The sequence below is a fragment of the Antrostomus carolinensis genome, unplaced genomic scaffold, assembly GCF_000700745.2.
Source record: "Antrostomus carolinensis isolate BGI_N321 unplaced genomic scaffold, ASM70074v2 scaffold13046, whole genome shotgun sequence".
In the NCBI taxonomy this organism is placed as follows: Eukaryota; Metazoa; Chordata; class Aves; order Caprimulgiformes; family Caprimulgidae; genus Antrostomus; species Antrostomus carolinensis.
Genome location: NW_010323989.1, coordinates 24,680 through 45,604, shown reverse-complemented (window position 1 = coordinate 45,604; position 20,925 = coordinate 24,680). Strand labels below are relative to the sequence as shown.

The 20,925-nt window shown below is 36.4% G+C and overlaps 1 protein-coding gene across 1 annotated transcript in view; it reads left to right on the top strand.

The window, feature by feature from the left end:
• Positions 1-20,925, top strand: part of HECTD1 (HECT domain E3 ubiquitin protein ligase 1) — a gene marked incomplete at its 5' end in the record, with an annotated part of 43,635 nt that overhangs the window by 21,640 nt on the left and 1,070 nt on the right. The window contains 17 exons of the mRNA XM_029085650.1: positions 1,710-2,546; positions 5,714-5,935; positions 7,665-7,798; positions 9,757-9,913; positions 10,760-10,982; positions 11,958-12,012; positions 12,247-12,429; positions 12,773-12,983; positions 13,064-13,149; positions 14,290-14,417; positions 16,266-16,467; positions 16,612-16,749; positions 16,979-17,586; positions 18,682-18,760; positions 18,874-18,967; positions 19,289-19,439; positions 20,689-20,833. Of these exons, the coding sequence (XP_028941483.1) occupies positions 1,710-2,546; positions 5,714-5,935; positions 7,665-7,798; positions 9,757-9,913; positions 10,760-10,982; positions 11,958-12,012; positions 12,247-12,429; positions 12,773-12,983; positions 13,064-13,149; positions 14,290-14,417; positions 16,266-16,467; positions 16,612-16,749; positions 16,979-17,586; positions 18,682-18,760; positions 18,874-18,967; positions 19,289-19,439; positions 20,689-20,833 (3,653 nt within the window). The remainder of the gene's footprint in view (positions 1-1,709; positions 2,547-5,713; positions 5,936-7,664; positions 7,799-9,756; positions 9,914-10,759; positions 10,983-11,957; positions 12,013-12,246; positions 12,430-12,772; positions 12,984-13,063; positions 13,150-14,289; positions 14,418-16,265; positions 16,468-16,611; positions 16,750-16,978; positions 17,587-18,681; positions 18,761-18,873; positions 18,968-19,288; positions 19,440-20,688; positions 20,834-20,925) is intronic.

Here is a 20,925-nt window from a genome sequence, read left to right as displayed (position 1 = left end):
CAAATAGAATTTTGAAAAGAATGTCATTGACTTTTTTTGTCATTATTCACAAGTTTAGACAAATCTTGAGTTGTTTTAGGGCTGTAATGATGGAGCAGTAAGGCTCCAAGTATGTAACATTTATTAAAAATTGTGCAGATTTAAAACTGTTTATAATTAATATTTTAGGAAAAGGAACTATACAAAACAAGATCAGTTATTTAGTTATGCTTTTACAAAATACTCTGTTCAGATATTCATAAAGGGGAAAAATTATACTGTTTAACTGCAGCACGGAACAACTTTTTTTTATTATTTGATAAGAAAGGCAAATAAACTGTAGAAAGCAAAACAAATCAGACTTGCTTCACAACTTTATCCTTCAAAGGTTTCGTGACATCAGGCTACTTAGATATAGCTCATTAAAGTGGAATAAAATCACACAAGAATAATGTGATATAAACCAGCTCATGTGGGGATGAGATGTCTACTTATCATATCTGAAAACTTTATCAGTTTTTAAATACTCTTCCTCCAGAGTGATATTTCTAAATAGAAAATTGTCTGTGATCTTCTGTTTTGGTCTAGAAGTGATGACTTTTGGATAGTTATAAGGTAAAAATGCACCTGACAGCACTAAAAAGAATATTTTACTTCAAATTTGCTCATTTCTATTTTATTAAAGAAAAATATGTGTGTGCATCTGGACCTGACATCTTGTTTTGAATTTCTGTCTGAGGTTTCAGAAGATGACTGAGCTTTTCAGATTTTATTTTTAAAGAAAATGTGTACCAATTAAAATAGTGACACCCGAATTTTGTTACAGTTAATATACAATAAGAAATACTAGAAGGAATTTTTTTGCTGAGACTATGGTACATACCCAAACAAGCAAAAATAATTTGTTTTTGCACATTTCTGTCCTAGTTAGCTGAATTTTGCATGTTACCCTTGTTATTGCAGATTTATTACATTTAACTGTTAAAAAAATACCGGTACTTGAAATAATAATTTGATAAAGGAATTGAAGAATAGCATCTCTTTTCAGTGTTGTTTTGGTACCAGTATAAAGTTTCACTCTATGAAACATTCCTTTTGCGACGCTGAAATCTTATTTGGAGTAGTCTTCACCTGACTGCTGTAGGACTCTTCCTATGAATAAGAAATGTTTGAGTCTGTGTACGTTACTGAACTAAAAAGCTGAGTATCAGTAAATTAATTCTGTCACTTTATAGGGCATGATTAAGATATCCCAAACTAATTGGTTTTGTAAAATGTCTTTGATTGGGTAAATATGCTTATCCAGAAGCATCCAACGAAGGCAAACAGTGTAGAATGTCCTTGCAAAAGTTACAATTTCTTGTCAGATACTGATAAAGTTATGAGGGTATGTTTTAATATACTTTTCTGTTATTAGAGAATCTAGTAATAAAATTTTGGGAGATCCTAGTAGGTCAGGTTCCTTCCTGAGGAAACTACTTCTGGCTGGATGCTGGGGCCCTGAAGACAGAGGCTGATGGTGCTTGCTGCCTCAGTGTTAACACTGTAAAATACCAAATCGTTTAGATTTCAACACTTCCTTTTTTTAATTGGCATTAAGGGTTATTTAGTGATCTTATTAATTCAGACATGCAGCCCTTATGAGAAGCTGATCCCATGTTGTGGAGCTACTGTCTGACACGCTCCTGTCTGCTTTCTGCTGGATCTCACAAACTGCTGTCCCTTTCCAGGCTGGATTGATGTCACCTGGGATGCTGGTGGCTCTAACTCTTACCGTATGGGCGCAGAAGGAAAGTTTGACCTCAAGCTTGCACCAGGGTACGACCCTGATTCAGCGGCATCACCCAAACCTGTTTCATCCACTGTTTCAGGCACAACGCAGTCATGGAGCAGCTTGGTGAAAAACAACTGTCCAGACAAGACGACTGCTGCTGCAGGCTCCTCAAGTAGAAAAGGAAGCAGCAGTTCTGTGTGTAGCGTGGCCAGTAGCAGCGACATCAGCTTGGGTTCGACCAAAATGGAGCGGAGATCAGAAAGTGTAATGGAGCAAAATATAGTTTCAGGCACTGACGTCCATGAACCGATTGTTGTTCTGTATTCCGCTGATAGCGTGCCTCAGGCTGAAGTAGGGTCATCTTCCAGTGCGAGCACCAGCACCTTAACAGCGGACATGGGAAACGAAAATGCAGAGAGGAAGTTAGGCCCTGATAACTCAATACGTGCTCCTGGGGAGTCCAGTGCTATATCCATGGGAATTGTTAGTGTAAGCTCTCCTGATGTGAGTTCAGTCTCCGAACTGACTAATAAAGAAGCAGCTTCCCAACGACCTCTAAGCTCTTCAGCAAGTAACAGACTCTCCGTCAGCTCTTTGTTGGCTGCTGGGGCACCGATGAGCTCCAGTGCAAGCGTTCCTAACTTATCATCTCGAGAAACTTCCAGCCTCGAGTCCTTTGTACGAAGAGTGGCAAACATAGCACGTACCAATGCCACAAACAACATGAATTTAAGCCGAAGTAGCAGTGATAATAATACTAATACTTTGGGAAGAAATGTCATGAGTACTGCAAGTAAGTAAGCTGTGTTTGTTTTTAATTGAAGCTTTTGTTGTTTCTTTGGCTTTCATTGGACTTAAAAGAAGTTTAGGTTCTATTGGTGTGATAGAGAAATGAACTTAGAGCAGCCCCAGCTGTGTGTGTTCTTTTAGAACTCATGAAGAGCTGACAGCGTCCATGTCAGCTGGGAAGCGTTACATTGCCCTGTGATGTCAGATTACACTGACTGTGGTACCCATCAAATAGAAAATAATTTGAATTTAATGTCTATTACATGTTTAGGAAGAGAGAGAATATGGTGTAGCTCAAGAGGCTGGAAGACTAGCAGGAGTAGCTAATGTGGGATATTCTTGCTTTCCAATCTGTGTAGTATTTCTGTTGTTTTTTGATTTTCCTCAGGAAAGGCAGTTTGTGCATGTTGTGAAGTCTGAGCTTAGGAACTAAGAACAGAATGGAAAGAAAGTGAACTGCAGTGTGATGAAATTATAGTAGATTCCTGTATTCTATGAAGCTGAATAACTTAATGTACTCTAATACTAAAGGTGGTATGGTCATTAAGGCTTACGTTTGGTGAACTGTTCAGGCATATGAAGTGTAAGGAAGTTAGTAGTTAACAGTGATTTAAATGGCATTATGTACATGCTTTAACATTTGCATGTTCTCAGATTATATGTATGATCAAGGTATTAGCAGGTAAGTTATAAACCTGCTTGTTGTGAGCAAATTCACTCTTCTGAATTCTCAGCGTGCTCCCCTTGGAGCTGTTACTCAAGCAGCCTTCTTAGGTATTTTGTTCAGTGATGGTGATAGAATTTTATCTAGAGAGCTGCATTTTGTGAGGTAGGCAGGTTAGAAAAAGTAAAATTACCCAAGCCAGAAAGAAGCACTCAGTTTCTTGTTAAGCTTTCATGCTTTTCTAGGACTTCTGTGCTTCCTTATTTAAAAATGTGCTGTTTGTTTCTATCATTTCTGAAGTATTTTAGTAGTGAGTGTTTTCTTTTTTGTTGGGGAAGTTTTTAAATGTATTCTTAATATTCATATTGTGATGGAGGGTGGGGGCAGTGTTTGCAGCCTGCATTAGAAATGTAACTAAAATACTCAAGGGAACATTTCCAGTAACTGATCCCCTTTTAGGCAGATAGTCAATGCCTCTGGTTCCAAAGTAGTTTTGTGCTGGGGGGAGAGAGAGCACCTTTGAAAAACATAGATACTTAAATGAATGTTTGATATCATATAGTGCTAAAGTTGGAAATAAGAATGTAGCAAATAAAAAATTGGATTCAATATTCACAGATATTCATACTTTAAAATTATCCCTGAAGTGGGAATTATTTTGTTTTATACATTTTATACAAATAGGAACATGCGTCCCAATAGAGATCAGAGACTAAATTTGAGCAACCTCAACAAAGTGATATTAGAGTATTGTAAAAACCTTGGACTTTGGCCTGTCCAGGTTTAAAAAAGCCGAAACCAAACAAAAACAAACCAAAAAAACCAAAAACCAAACACACACACACTTCCCTGCCCCCAAAAGCAGTAAAATCTGAAGTCATGATTAGTGATATAAGTCTCTGGATTTGCTGTAGTGGTTGCGTTTAAAAACAGTATTTGCAAGGAGTTAAGTGGTGTCTAGGGTAGCCAGTTTGAATTTGTTCTTGAATTCAGAGCAAGTGAGATGCTGACACTTAATGGCTTTTTCTGTTTATTGTAACACTGAAGAGTTTACTGTTACTAATTATAAGTGGATGGAAGATACAAACACTGAACAACTTGTTTCAGGTTCTTAAACAACAAGCATAGGCTTATCAGCAGCCCTAAACTTAAATTTCACTCTCTCCCTCCCCATGCACAGAAATATTTTCAAGTACTGTACCTGCCTGGGTCACCTTTGCTGATTTTTTTTTGTTGTTGTTGTTTATGTTTTTATATTTTTATTTACAAACTATTACTTATGTTCCTAAGGAGAAAAAAATAGAAAGGTGTATCTGACAAACAACAAAAACAGGGAGTGTAACATTTATTTTTCTCAAAAAGCTACCAAATGCACTTAGGGGAAGAATCTTTGTTTTATTGTATCCTTCTTCAAGGGTAGTAACTTTTGCAAACCTTGATAATAATAGTCTGAAATTCAGAATTTAGATTTTTTTATTTTTTTTTAAGAAGGCAGTGCCTTAGTTTACATAAGCTGCAATAATGAAAACTTTTACTTTAAAACTGCAAAACTTGCATTTTATACATTTTAGAAAAGGTAGACAGGAAAAAAAAATTAAATTTAAGAATAGGTGACCCCTCAAATTTGCACATGCAAACATGTGATTAAGCTCCTGTGTTTGAAGATAAGCATGTGAGAAAACGTTCTGAAGATCAGGATGTGCATGTGTAGTTGCACGTGGGTGTAACTGACACTCAGTTACGTGCACTACCTGAAACTCTTTCCATTGAGTTTACAGTGAATTCAGTCTTGTTTCAGTGCTTAACTAAAATGCATTTACTGTGTTTTATTTGAATGTGCAGTAAGGTAATTTGTTAGTTGTTGCTTGCTAATTCTGAAAATTATTTATATAAGTCATCCAACCTAAGTAAGGTACCAAGTCACGTGTTTCACAGCGCTGCCAGTTCAGGCTTGTTGCCCACCATGAACATACGTGCTCATGGTTATGTGAAAGATGACAAGGCAGAGCTGCTTTCAGAAATTTAGAAAAATGCACAAAAATAACGGGTTTCACGATTGTCTTGTTCTGTTCTCAATTCATTTATTGTTAAGCTGTTTTCCCTGTGTAATTTTGATTATATTGCTTTTTAGAGTTTAAATTACATTTTAGGCTTAAAGACAGACACAGTATTGGAATAACAGATTTCAGATATACTTTTCGTATGTTGAAAATGAAATTAAGTCATTTCAGATTTACAGTGGGATTTGGGGATATATTAAATAAAATTATTTGTTTTAAATGTATGTAAGGGAATATGCTCAGAAGTGAGCATCTGCGTTGTAGGGTGCACTTTTGCACTGGGAAACCCTTCCCCTTTAGTCTGTTATTCTTTATTGTAAAATTACACGTTATATCTGTTAAGTTTTCAACCCCAAATATATTTTTCAACACAAGGCTCATGCATGTAACTTGTACTCTTCAAGTCATCAAATCATTTATTTTATCTTACCATATCTTTATCTATAGCTTCTCCTCTTATGGGTGCCCAAAGTTTTCCTAATCTGACTACAACTGGTACCACATCAACAGTGACCATGTCTACATCCAGTGTTACTAGCAGCAGCAATGTAGCTACAGCAACTACAGTTTTATCTGTTGGTCAGTCGCTTAGTAATACTCTAACTACTAGCCTAACATCAACATCTAGTGAGAGCGATACAGGTCAGGAGGCAGAATATTCTTTATATGGTAAGTTTCATTTTTAAATGAACATAAGCAGACTTCCCATTAATGATTTTTCCTTTTTTCCCCATTGTTATGATTTTTCTTATGTAATAGTTTATTTACTGGAAAGTATTTGGAAGCTGAGTTGTGCATATGTTACTAGTTCTGTAAGGCAGTAAGTAAAATAATGTTAATGTAGTAGTATTGCCTTATGCTTTCAAGTCTGTTTTCAGCAGTTTCTATCCCACGTTATTATTATTTATGTTATAGTTTATTGAGGCATTTAATCTTTTCCTTAATCAAATGAGTTAATACCTAATTAGTAGTTTACATATGAACCCTTAATTAAAATAAAAATGTTATTTCTCATTGTGTTGTATAGTCATGCTGCATGCTCAGTGTGAGGTGTCTTGTATTACTCCGTGATTGAAAAGCATCTGCCATTAGGCACTTTATACACTTAAAATAGTATGTGAGGTTCCAGGTATCTCAGTATCATGATAGTAATTGCAAAATAATTGGAAAGAACACAGAAATGAAATTGACTCGGTGAATGGAATTATATTATTTGAGGAACAAGTACATATACACTAGAAATGGACTTCAGAACAGAAGTTATTTGCAGGATATGAATACTGTGAAAGGACATTGTAGTTGATTGGGTTGATAATATCCAGGAATTAAGTTGAGGAAATGAAGTCAAGAAAAAACTAGGCTAGGTGTGGGAAAACATTTTGTAATATAAAGTTTGTAGTAGTGAGATGCTCTTGAAAGAAGAGCTATTTGATTTATTTAAAATTTGATTGGATTAAGATTGTGTTCTATTTTACCTGTCCTATAGCCTATTGAAATTGCTTGAAAAATATCTGGTAATTTCAATGGCTGTTGGAATTGAGCTACTTGGAGGCAGTCGATTAAGGTATCTGCATGTGCCATCTCCCATTATTATTTTAATTTTTAAGTCTCATTTGATATTTTGTTCTTGTGGCAAGTCTTAAAATATACCATAAAGAACTGGGCAAAAAGAGTTACCTTAGAGTTGCCTTAAAGTTTCTGCTGGGGCGTTGGCAACAATTCACAGGGTGTTTGGGTGGTATATGTAGTTTCTATATGTATAGAAAAATGTAAAAATTGAGAGATTCATCCCAGTCTACCTTGGATTGCTGTGAATGTCTTTTCTAGTTTTGGGGGGCTGGGTTTTAAGTCTTAGTACTAGGTGAGTGAAATTGAACTTTATATCTGTTTCAGCTTCTTGTTACAGAAATGAATTAACAATTGAATCTTTAAAAATATCACTCTTTTAAATGTTTATTTTAGAAGTCCTTTACATTGTAATTTGAGGTCGAAGACACACATTCTTAGGGGAATTTACATCACTAACCTGTTTTTAAAATTAAACATGGAATTAGACAGTATACATTTCTGTACCATGTTTTTGCAATCTTTTGTAATTTAAAATAAGTGTAATTATAAAATCTTTTATATAAGCAAATGAGAAACCTGTCCCTTGATGCAGTTAAGTGCTTCTTTTTATGCTATTGACTAGAACCCTGGACTTTGTCAGGTGTATGCTTTTATTACAGCTTTTATTCTTATTATGCCATAAGCAATGTTTTGGTTCTCTCTTTTCCATGTTTAAGTGAGATTTGTTTTTCCACTGTTCTCTATGCTCTCGTTCTTTATTTTCAAAATTTTGCTTTAAAAGTTATTATATTTTGTTCTGTGTGTAAAAATATATATATATATATTATAGATTTTCTTGATAGCTGCCGAGCTAGTACTCTGTTGGCGGAGTTAGATGATGATGAAGATCTACCTGAACCAGATGAAGAAGATGATGAAAATGAAGATGATAACCAAGAAGATCAAGAATATGAGGAAGTCCTGGTACAGTATAGTTAGCATAGATGGTATCTTAGTTGACTAACAAATGCATTAAAAATCTGCAGTGGTGGGTTTTGGTTTTTTGCTTTTTTCCAACATGGGGTCCTAGCTATAATCTTTCTATTAATTAAAACAAATATCTTTAGATTTAGGACTACTAATTTGGAGTACCTGTCCATTAAAACTCTAAATGAAATGCCAAAGATAAAATCATGTTATACTTTTCAGGAGCTTCAAACTGAGTACTACTTTATGAAGACAGTTCATTGTCCCTTTTCCCCATTCTTGCATATATTTTGAGTATTAAAATAACTGTTTTCTCATGGATTCAAATGGATGTGATGAAATTGCAAGACCTCATTAGATAGGACAGCTAACAGGGCAGTTCCCTTTGTGTACGTTTTTGATTGTACCACCTTCAATGTTTATCCCAGAGAAACGTGTTTCTGAACACCAGCACACCCTGGGATTTTATAGGTCAGAATTAACACCCTCAAAACAGCCTGGGAACAAGTTGACAGAGAGCAGAGATGGTGGATCACTAGTCCAGTGGCTGATTAAATGGTGTAACTTTGCGGATAGGCTGCTGAATGTTGTAATAATGCAGTTCTGGGATGTGTTTAACTGTAGGCCATCTTTGTGAAGCGAAGTGTAGTAACTTAAGGACATAGGTCTTAAAAAACAACAACCAACCAAACAAAAAACTGACAAAAAGCCCCCAAAAAAGACAAAAGCCAGCAGGTTAGTCCATGTGGGTCTCGCCTACATCATTGTGAGTTCTGGTTCTTCATCTGGTGGTTCTTTAGTGGTATAATGGATGTTAGTCTTCAACTGACATTGAAGTGATCAGAATGGATATTGCAAGGTCTAAGAAGAAAAATATAAGACTTCACTAATGATAGTTTAATGTTTATTACATAAATGTAAATGCTGTTTTACAGAATTATAGAAAATTCCTCGTCATTAATATCCACAACTTTTAGTCATTTGAACCAAAGTGTTTAGCACTTTAGCCTACTGTGATTATGCTTTTAATAGAAACTCAAGTACATTACTAAATATTTTGTTATTTTTCCTTCAGCACAAAGATACAGAGTTAGGAATGGAAAAGGCAGTCCTACTTAAACGGTTCTACAATGCAAACAACAACCTTAATTTGTAGATTGTTGATCACTTCTCAGAAATTATTAAATAGGGTTACTATTGTTGTTCATGGAGAAAATGCAAAAGTAGCTAAATTGGTCTTTGCTTAAGATCACACAGCAAGAATTACATCTGAAAAAGAAAATATTCCTTTCTTGGGCTCCAGTCTTGTTCCCTCTGATATACTATGTAATTCTTCTCAATGAGGAGTCGAACAGAACTTGTTGTAGAAAAAAACTTGTTGTAGAAAAGGTATAAACAATTAGTAGTTGCTAAGACTTATTGAAAATTAGATTTCTTTCCACCATAATAGTTCCAGTATTTTGGTATTTGATTTAATCTCTGGATAAAATGTGTATGCATTATATATCAATATGTATAGATACACTTTAAAAAAAAATATTTGTTGGTTTTAGAAAAGTTAATGTGTTTATTTTGACACTGTTGATTTATTTGAGTCTTTGGTATTCTAAAGTTTGTGGAATACAGAAAATATCTGCACCAAGTTTGCTGGTCTATGATACTCTATATTTTGCTGTGTTCTGGTGCTTCACGGAGTTTCATTCTTTGCAGAAATAGTCAATAACACCTGTTGTAAAGTTAGCCCATTTATGCTGATTTCTGTGTGTCTGTGGTTTTAATAATTCTCTTGATTCCTGCTTCTCCGCTGAAATGGAACTAATACTGTTACATGCCAGCTTTGCTATCTTTTGTGTCAGTTTTAGTTTACATGACTGCTCTATTCCGTAACTATTAAATTTTTGATCAAATGATTCTTTGGAGCAGAACCTAAAAAAAAATACTTTTTTTTTTTTTAGGAAGAAGAGGAGTATGAAACCAAAGGAGGCCGTAGAAGGACATGGGATGATGATTATGTATTGAAACGACAGTTTTCTGCTCTAGTTCCTGCTTTTGACCCAAGACCTGGTCGTACGAATGTTCAACAGACGACTGACCTAGAAATCCCTCCACCGGGTATGGTGGTGACAAGACATTTGTGATACTTGATCTGGCTTTAGGATAGACTCACTGTTAAGGGCCCATTGGGCTCTGGGGATCTTACCACTATTAACCAGTACAACGCGCTTTTGTGGCTGTGTGGCTTCTCCCTGTTGGAGTAAGAGTTTCACTTGCCTCTGCAGGTGCAAATATTATTGAGGGAAAAGTAAATTAAATGCTGTGTAAAATAAGCATACTCATGAACGTAACTTGGGTTAATGATAAATCTCTTGCTATGTTTGGTTCCAGCTGCAGGGAATAATCTGTGTGTTGAGCTACCCAGAATAGTTTTGGTTGGAGAGGACTTGTTGAAACAGTCCAAAGCAGGGGCAGGGGGAGAGCTAATACAGTAACTGAGCAGTCTGTATGACCAGCAGCATGGCACCTGATCTGGCTCCTTAGTTCATTCTTGCTTAGCAATGTGGCTGTAGTCAGTGTTACAGAAAGGTTTAGCTCGTGTGGAAACCAGCCATTGTTGCTTTTGATGAACTGAAACGAGTTAATGCAACAGGAGGATACTGTGTATGAAAAGAAGAATGCATGTGCACTGGTAATATTAAAGGGGATGTTATCAAGACGTAAGGATCAATAGGGGTTTCAAAAATTCCTGTTAGCTTTACTCGTATAGAGAACTGTTGCAGTTACAGCCCTTAGGATAGTTCATAGTTACAAGTCAGTATCATCTCTTTGGCGTGTGTGCAGGAAGTCTTCTCACTTCCTTATTGAGCCACTTTATTGGGCCACTTTATTAATGTTTAAGCCAACTTGTCATGTGTTACATATATTGTATTGATGGCTTCTCAAATGATTTTTCACATGCAGGTACGCCGCATTCAGAACTCTTGGAAGAGGTTGAGTGCATGCCTTCACCACGTTTAGCACTTACCTTGAAAGTTTCAGGTCTTGGAACAACTCGAGAAGTAGAACTGCCCTTAACGAACTTCCGATCTACCATATTTTACTATGTACAGAAATTGTTACAGCTTTCCTGTAACGGCAGCGTGAAGTCTGACAAACTTAGACGTATTTGGGAGCCAACATACACGTAAGCTCAAAAGTTTGTTATTCTGTGTGAAGAACACTGTGAATGGTTAGGAAATGGGTGTGAAAAAACGTTAAGTTTTTCTCCCTTCTCTGTAGGAAGCAGTGCTGGAATTAGCTTTTCTTGCATGTATGTCAGGGTGTTCTTACTGGTTTTAAAGCGAGTGCTGTGACTACAAAACAGGACAAGAAGAAAATGGCTGAAATTGAAATACAGGAAATCCCATTTAAACATAACACTTGAGCAAAAGTAATAGACTGGGACTCCAGGACTCCAGAGGTCCCTTCCAACCTCAGCTATTCTCTCTACCCTAATATGACCTTACTTGCTTCATAGTAATAGACAGAACTTGTAAGACTACATGATTGTGTATATTTTCCATTTACTACACCAATATAACTTCTGTCATACTCGAAAACTAGCCTATACGGAAACAGGAACTGCAGTAAGGTGATTGCAGAGGTTTTTATCTTGTATTTCAGATTTCAGCAGTGCTTATGTGTTGCCCTTGTTTTTTGAGTTGCCTTGTGTCAAATTTTGTGCTGTAAAAAACCCTATTTTCTAGTTAGAAAGCATGAGAAATAGTTGTCAACGTGCTTGTCTCTTAAGTTCATACATAGCAAACTAGCCTGGAACTTCAGAATTTCAAAGAGCTGGTGCATGTGTAGTGAAGAACCTAAAGCTGGTTTGGGAAATTTGCACAGTGAAGGTTGTTTGATTACTCAAAACCTCACTTAAGGAAACATAAATTAAATACTTTGCAAGACAAATATCAACATCATGAAAATTAAATATGAGTTTAAGAACATTGCTGCATCAGGGTATCCCAGATGTTCTGTGCAACAAAGAGCAGCTGCTATTATTGGTTTACATCATTTTATTTAAATTTCATTGTTGTCTAATAAGTCAATGCATAACTTCAGAATTTAGAGGATGTGCTGTGATTATGAAATATTAACTCATTGTTTTGATATCTAGAATCATGTACAGAGAAATGAAGGATTCTGATAAAGAGAAAGAAAGTGGAAAAATGGTAAGACTTCTGTGCCTTCATGTATGTGTTTATGGCTATTTAAACAAAAGCAAAAGAAATACTGCAGTTTTTGAAATGCTACATTAAAAAACTAACAGTTTTCAATTACTTGAAGGATATGAGTGAATATATTTGTAAATGCATGCTCCTTTAAAAAAGACAAAATGTAATGCACGTGAGATCTTAAAGACTTTACAATCAGGAAAAACCAACATTTGGTGGTTCCTGTTGTAGGGTTGCTGGTCAGTAGAGCATGTGGAGCAGTACCTTGGCACTGACGAATTACCAAAGAATGACTTGATAACCTACCTGCAGAAGAATGCAGACTCAGCTTTCCTGCGGCACTGGAAATTAACCGGCACTAATAAAAGTATTAGGAAAAACAGGAATTGTTCCCAGCTCATAGCTGCATACAAGGTATATGTCTGCATCCAAACTTCTTCTTATTGTGAATGGCTGTGTGCTTTGTTTTGCAGCTTTAAAGATCCTTGTGGAGGAGGGGTATGATGTGGATGGGAAAATTGAATGTTCACATGCCAATATCAAGTTTAGTTTTTGCTGCTTTTTTATGTCTTTTATTAAATATGGTTGTGTTAAAAGGTGTTTAAATCACGATTTTGATGACCCACAATTTAACTAAATGTTGAGGTTAAACACAGTAAACACATTCTGATTTTTCAAATCCTTAACTTGGAGTGCACAGTCCTAAAGACAGTAACACACACAGCTTTCATTCTTAACTATTTTTTTTTTTTTACAGGATTTTTGTGAACACGGATCGAAATCTGGATTAAGTCAAGGGGCCATTTCTACTCTTCAAAATTCTGATATCCTTAGTTTGGCAAAGGAACAACCTCAGGCCAAAGCTGGCAGTGGGCAGAACTCCTGTGGAGTAGAAGATGTCCTGCAGTTACTTCGCATTTTGTATATAGTTGCCAGCGACCCTTACACAGCACGAACTTCTCAAGAAGGTAAGTTTGTTATCTAGCAGAGCTTCTTAAATGTTTTATGAAAATAAAATAAAGGAAAAATTTTCTCTTGATATTTTCAGAAGGAGATGAGCATCCTCAGTTTAACTTTCCACCAGATGAATTCACAAGCAAAAAAATTACTACAAAGATTCTGCAGCAGATTGAGGTATTACATTAATGTATTGTGCACAATTTATATATGTAATATGGGTATTAAGACCCTGTTCTTTGACATTGTTAGCTTTTTTGTCATTTTCGCTTTTGAATTGTTTCATATGTTTGCTTCCTTTTATTTTGGATGAGTCAGTTGTCTAGGAACAGGCAAGGCTGAATAAAAACACACCAAGAAAAAAGTTGTCATAGAATTGTATTTTTTGATTATGAAGAATATTTTTTTTCCTGCACCAAACACCAGTGTTACCATGTAGTGTAAGCATGTCTGCCTGATGATATTCTAACAAGGGCAATTGATTGTGGTAGGGTTCACAAATGTTTTATTGTTTTTACATTCCACATAAAGCTTTTAAAAATAGCATTTAGAAAACGGATTTTTGGTACTAGATCAGTTAGATGCGTTAAAAACAAAACTTTAGGATGTAGTTCTTCAGTAGAACTACATTAACAGAGATTTAAAGAGGATGAAGATTCTTGACTTGCTCAGCTCTTGTGTGCTTTTTGAGGGTTTTATAATTGCAGATAAGTTGCCCTAATTACTTATTTTAAAAAATGGTCAGTTTTTCATGTTCTTTTAAAGGCTGTTAAGGCACTGTGAATATCTTCGTAGTAATAGTTTCTGCAGTCTTTTTTTATTATACTTGTATTTTTAGAAGAGACTGTGGTAATATTTCAGTGGGGATCATCTTTACTACCACCAAGTTTCTTTTGTGTTTTTTGGTATTGAGGAGTAGTATCTATCACTTTGGGGCAAAACTCAGAAGTAATTCTCTCCGGGTAATTGTATACTCGGATCTCACCACAGTGCTTTGAGTAGTACATATCCGAGAGATTTACCACAGCTTTTAGTGGGTTTGTGCCAAAGCACCCTGTGTCCACTCTTAAGTCCTAGAAACTGAGTGAACTTCTCATTCATAGCATTTAAAAGGAAGGGGGGGGGTTGCAGTTTCTGAGGAGGAAGAAACTTGCTCAAGCACAGGTGAAAACTCCGTACTTGGGTGTACTGGGTGTCTATGGACTTAGTTACAAACTTGTTGGAACAACCTGAGTCTGACATTAGAAACACTTTCTTTTCTTTCTTTCTTATCTCTTTTTTTTTTTTTTTTTTTTTTTAACTTCCATTAAACTGCAGGAACCCTTGGCACTAGCAAGTGGAGCTTTGCCAGACTGGTGTGAGCAGCTAACAAGCAAGTGTCCTTTCTTAATTCCATTTGAAACAAGACAGTTGTACTTCACATGCACAGCATTTGGAGCATCAAGGTAAAACATTAAATTAAAAAAAAATATATATATTTTGTATAATAATTTTTTAAAAATTGCTAATTCACATAAGGACCTTATCCTAGCAAGACAGATCTTGCCTGCCAAATGTAAAGCATTTTAGATAGTAGAAAAAAGGGAAGAAGATGGAAAACTTAAGAAATCCTTTTGGACACTCGAAACACTTCTTGTTTTTTGTGTTAGAGGTTTATGATGAGTAGGCTACCTTCTCTTTGAAAGAATTACTTTGAAGAAATGTCATTTTTCAGTTTTAGCTGAAGACTTGCTTGTGTACCTCTAGGTAGATTATCATGTCAGGCAGTAATTTGACTGGGTTGCAGTTCATTGCATAAAGGAGTAAGAATAAAAATTTTTAAAATTCTGAAAATAAATATGAATTAAATGTTTGTTGAAAACATCCACTAAAGCACATATCTCTATTTCCTACAGTGGTTTGGTGATTGATTGTTTTGGTTCATTTATTTTTAATTAACTAATGTCTTAACAAAATAGACAAACTCTAACAAATAAACAATATTTAGAAAGTTAGTATTACCTGCATAATGAAACTGGAACAAAACCAGACACTAAAACATTAAGCATACCCTCAGAAGTGCTTCATTACCTGTGAATCCTTAATGTTTTGATTGCAGCAGTCATTACTTTGAGAGTGTGTGGTCAGTGTAAACCTTTTTGCCAGCTTACTCTTATGTAATGAGAAGGAAGAATTTGTTTTTGTGGGTTTTCTTGGCTGTTTTTTCCCTTTGTTTTTCCAAAGAGGAAGAAAAGTGTAGATACTTGTACTGTTGTTTCTAATATGCTGTAGAAATGCCTCATGAAGAGTGAAGAATGAGGCATGTACAAAGAAAGAAGAGGAGAAAGGGTATTGTCTTTTAAAACATCAATTTAAATCTTCTTAATATGGAAAAATTGAACTTCTACGAGTAAAATGGTCCAGAAAACTGGACCATGGGTGTTTTTGGTTTTGTTTGGGGTTTTGTTTTGAAAAAAAAAGTAATGTTTTAGATAAACTTTTTTAAAGATATCCTTCAGGAACTATTGCATGGTATTTACTTGGTAAGTAAAGAGCTTTCTTAAGCTCTTAAGATACTGGAAAATTTTATAAAACTCATTACTCTGTATATGAACTCTGTGTGTATGCACACATGGGTGTGCGTGCTGTGTGTGTCATGGCACTTGACCATACTTGCAGAACAACCAACAGATGGTAGCTTGGTAGACAGTTTATTGCTGCCTCAGTGACAATACACACCAGAATTTCGAACTTTGACTTGGTGTAAGTTCTGCTATTAGAGAGTCACTGATACGGGTCTGGGTGTGTATGATGCCACTTCAGCTTTGGTTCTGTGTTTCTCTGGTAAGTGTGTAAATCTTGCTGTAAAACTTGTTCAGTGTCAGTGGGGTGATGTAGAGCTGCCTTGTGGTATATGTGGAGGTTGTAATAAGTGTCTATAAACAGTTTTGAGCATCTGTGATTAAAAAGTACTACAGTAAATCCTGCCCTCTGCTCATCCCACTGCAATACAAAAACTGTAGTAATTCAGATCAAGAATTGTATATTTTCACTGGTGATATCTATTACATCAAGTTATGTCTGACCCTTCATAGCCATGAAAAGTTACTTAGTTTGCTAAACCCATAAAATGTGAAGCAGCCCATATTTGGGCATTTTGGGTATTTCTGAGAAATACTTTGGTGTATAACTTTAAAAAAAATTAGATGGAAGTAATTACTACTTAGCAAGGTAACTTTTCTTAGTGGCTGCTTTCAAGTTTTCATACTGGTAGACATCAGTGTTTTAAACAACTGGTTTTTGTTTTGTTCCAGGGCAATTGTGTGGCTACAAAACAGACGTGAAGCGACTGTTGAACGGACAAGGACCACCAGCACAGTGCGACGTGACGATCCAGGAGAATTCAGAGTTGGGCGCCTCAAACATGAAAGAGTGAAAGTCCCGCGAGGTGAATCCTTGATGGAATGGGCAGAAAATGTCATGCAGATTCATGCAGACAGGAAGTCTGTTCTAGAGGTAAAGCATATCTGCCTAGCAGAGCAAGGTTAGGTAGCTATTTCTGATGTACTGGCCGGGATATTGAATATCCTGTTCCATAACCAACACTCAACATTTCACTGGGATTTTCTTTTATTATTAACGTTCCTTATGTTTTTCTAGGTCGAGTTTTTAGGGGAGGAAGGAACAGGCCTGGGTCCTACCTTGGAATTTTATGCATTGGTGGCAGCAGAATTTCAGAGGACAGATTTGGGAGCTTGGCTGTGTGATGATGACTTTCCAGATGATGAGTCTCGTCAGGTATGTTTCAATTTGCATTTTAAACTGAGTACTTGTATTAAAGAAAAATGAGCTAGATATCCAGGAAGGGCAGAACACATTATCGGTGATGACCACTCTGCTCCACAGCTTGCTTTGTTATCTGTCCTTTTTTTAACAGAGAAGTAAAATATAATAAGCTAAACAGCACAGATAGATAATTAAACTCACCTTTAACAATGGCAACTTTTTTTTATGTCTCTTGAATCAGGTTGATATTGGTGGTGGATTGAAACCCCCTGGCTACTATGTACAGAGGTCATGTGGACTCTTCACAGCACCATTCCCACAAGATAGTGATGAACTTGAAAGAATAACCAAACTCTTTCATTTCCTTGGAATTTTCTTGGCTAAATGCATTCAGGACAACAGACTTGTGGATTTACCCATTTCTAAGCCTTTTTTTAAACTCATGTGTATGGGGGACATTAAAAGTAACATGAGTAAGTTGATATATGAATCACGAGGTGACAGAGACTTGCACTGTACTGAAAGTCAGTCGGAGGCTTCTACAGAAGAAGGGCATGATTCCTTGTCAGTAGGAAGTCTGGAAGAAGACTCCAAATCAGAATTTATTCTTGATCCACCAAAACCTAAGCCTCCTGCCTGGTTTAATGGAATTTTAACATGGGAAGACTTTGAATTAGTAAATCCACATAGAGCTAGGTTTCTAAAAGAAATTAAGGACCTTGCAATTAAAAGACGTCAAATTTTAAGCAACAAAAGTCTCTCAGAAGATGAAAAGAACACAAAACTACAGGAATTAATGCTGAAGAACCCATCAGGTTCAGGGCCTCCACTTAGCATAGAAGATTTGGGGTAAGAGATTTCAGATTTATTTATAAATATGCAAACAGTGTTGTGTTAGAGACAAATGACAATGTGTACGATTAAAAATTATGATTTCTTCATTTAAAATAGTATCGTTGCAAGGTGGAATCATTAGAGATGCAGCAAGATCCAGTTTGCCTTCTGTAGCTGTATTCTTGTTCCGTAGTTTGGGGATTTTCTCATCTCCTTTGCTCAGTTTCCTTGTGTTTAAACATAAATGTGGCTGTGCAGCAGTGCTGCATGGCTCTCTAGAAACACCCAAATACCTGTAAAGGCCTTTAGAAATGTGTGAATCAGTAAATTCTTTGCTATAATAACTATTGAAATTGATCAAGTTTTTTGGAGAGCTTTTGAAGAGGACAGGTTGAAATTCCAGGTTGTGTTAATAGACACACAGCACAGAGTTGGAATCCACGTTAAACAGAACATTTGCTAACTTTTAGCAATTTTTAAAGACATAAAAGTGCTCATACCTCTGTAAACTTGCATCAGGATGTCATCTTGTGTAGTTTTACATTTTTTCTTTTGAAACAACAGTAGTTTTTCTACCATTAATATTATGGGTTATTTGTTAAAATCATGTTGTGCCATAAGGATTGGGTAGTTGGAGTTCAGTAACTGCTTATGGCCTGTGGGCTTCAGCACAGCTTGTTACAGAGAGGAGGCAAGTAGCACCCCTGAAGGGCCTGAATGTCTAAGACGTTAAGTGGCTCTAGAACTCTTAGTGCTGGAAATTAATGTAAAGGATTTTTTGAGTTTGTGAACTGAATTAAACAGTTTGAGTGGTTCTGAAGCTGATAACTCCCTGAAATTTCCAAGGGTGATCAAATACAAATAAATAGTGGGTGAGTGCACGCACGTGCACGCCATAGCTTTGAAACAGGCATTATCTGTGTAGTCCGTTACTCACTGTAGTTCTGCACTGTGGCACCACTGTTCATGTGTGCACAGAACGATCCACAAACAGTGGTTTGAAATGTAGTCAGATGCTTTTGGGTGTGGGGGTGCAGTTTGTAAATCTGGTGTCTTTGCAAAAGCAGTAGCAGACTCTTTCCAATTAGTAACTGTCTTTGTGTTTTGAAGTCTGAATTTCCAGTTTTGCCCTTCGTCCAAAGTATATGGGTTTACAGCTGTGGATCTCAAGCCAGGTGGTGAAGATGAGGTAAGGAAAAACTTACTTGTACAATTTAAACAGCAGTTAAATCTTTACTGTCTCTAATGTAATAACTCTAATGTAAAGTGAATTCTTACAGTACTTATGTATTGTCTTTGCAGACTGTAACAATGGATAATGCAGAGGAGTATGTAGATCTCATGTTTGACTTCTGCATGCATACTGGTATACAAAAACAGATGGAGGCATTCAGAGGTAATTTTAAATATGGCAGAGTATATATGTATATATATATGCACTTTGGTGGCCTGACTGGTGTGCAGCATGTACTGTTTTAAAGTGGTGGTGTAGAATGGCTTTCAAAAACAGACTCTTAATTTAAGAGTTCAGTAGATATTAATTTCATAACACCTTTGCATTAGTAATGCCATTTTTCATTTTGAAGAGCTTCTCTTTACCTTAATTAAGAAACTCTTGATTGATTCTGGTTTGATTAAAATAGAATTGAAATGCTGATGTTACTTTATAAACATTCTTTTGACTTATCTTTCTAACTGTATCTTGTGTAAATTAAAGATGGCTTCAATAGAGTCTTCCCAATGGAGAAGCTGAGTTCCTTCAGCCATGAAGAAGTTCAGATGATTCTTTGTGGAAATCAATCACCTTCTTGGGCAGCTGAGGATATCATCAATTATACTGAACCTAAACTGGGATATACACGAGATAGGTACTTAGATTCCGAGTGATTTAAAAATAGTAATTAAAAGATACATTAAGTGCTATCATGTCTAGAATGTTCATTAGATGAAGACGCAAAATTGGATGGGATTGGTGATTACTGAAGAGCAAGTTATTATCTAAGACTACATGAAATAACCACATATGTTCCAGCAGATAGGTTAGAAGATAAGATACTTGGTGTTTTTGTGATGAGAGAGGATAAAAAAGATTAAAATGTTAAAATATGAACAACCAGTGGGAATGTAACGGCAGCTCACCAATACGGGCCATTAGCAATAGCATGTTAGAGTTTCTACTTCCATCGTTGGTGGTGGTGGTAATTTCTGTTCACTTGGGTATAGTTGTTATTTGTCCCTTATTTCTTCTTCCTTTCACTTCAAGTGTAGTTAAGGAAAATGTGCTCTGCGGGGAACAAAGGCACTGGCGACTGGCTATCAGGAGGTGGTATCGATGGTTTGGGGTTTGTTGGGTTGGTTTTTTGCTGCTTGTCATGTTTGGCAGCAATAAGGTACAAATTCCTTCTGGGACTGTGCCAGTATAAGCATGCTGACCGATCCCAATCAGTCTAAGGCGCTGTGTGCAGCGATTCTTCTATTGACCCTGCCCTGCATGCAGAGAGGCAGCCGAGATGACAGTGCCTGATATCCCAGGCTGTGCTTTCAGGCTTCAGCAGGCTGTGCTTTCTTCATGTCCTCTCCTGTTCCCCATTCCCTGGGCTGGTATGGATGGAAGCAGTGGTATCTGGAGGGTTCCTTGAAGATCTATAGTAGTCTGATATATCTTTCCTAAATTTTTTTTCACAAGGGTCTTTAACAGGGTAGAAATGAAATCGTGTATAAATTCAGGTGGCTTTATACTGTGGAAGTGGTACAGAAAAATTCTTAAGGTTATAGTCAGTTGGATTCTTCTCATAGAACAGGTTTGAGCTCTGTCTACTTCTCTACTCTTTCATATGCAAGGTACCCAAATAACACTCCAAGATAAGTGTAGAGAAAACTTCTTACTGACCTACATTCTTCTGTGAAATACTCAGCAAGAAGATTAAGGAAATATTTTTATGGGTTTTATGATGTTTTATTCTTAACTCAATACTGAAGAGGCACTAGAATCTTACAGTGACTGCTTAGACGTGACTAAAGGTCGTAATCGTACTGTCTCAGGTTAAGGGAAACTAAAAAAACCACACCCATTCTCTTGTACTGTTATCATAACTTACTGTTTTAATTTTCTTTAAGCCCTGGATTTCTTCGATTTGTGAGAGTCTTGTGTGGTATGTCTTCGGATGAAAGGAAAGCTTTTCTCCAGTTCACCACTGGTTGCTCAACACTCCCCCCAGGAGGACTGGCAAACCTACATCCCCGGCTCACTGTTGTACGCAAGGTACGGCTTCTGCAGGTGGCCCTTCAAAGCAGCTGTTCCGGCTCTTGAATGTAATTGTTGCTGCAGTAAGAAATAACACCGATTTGGTTTGG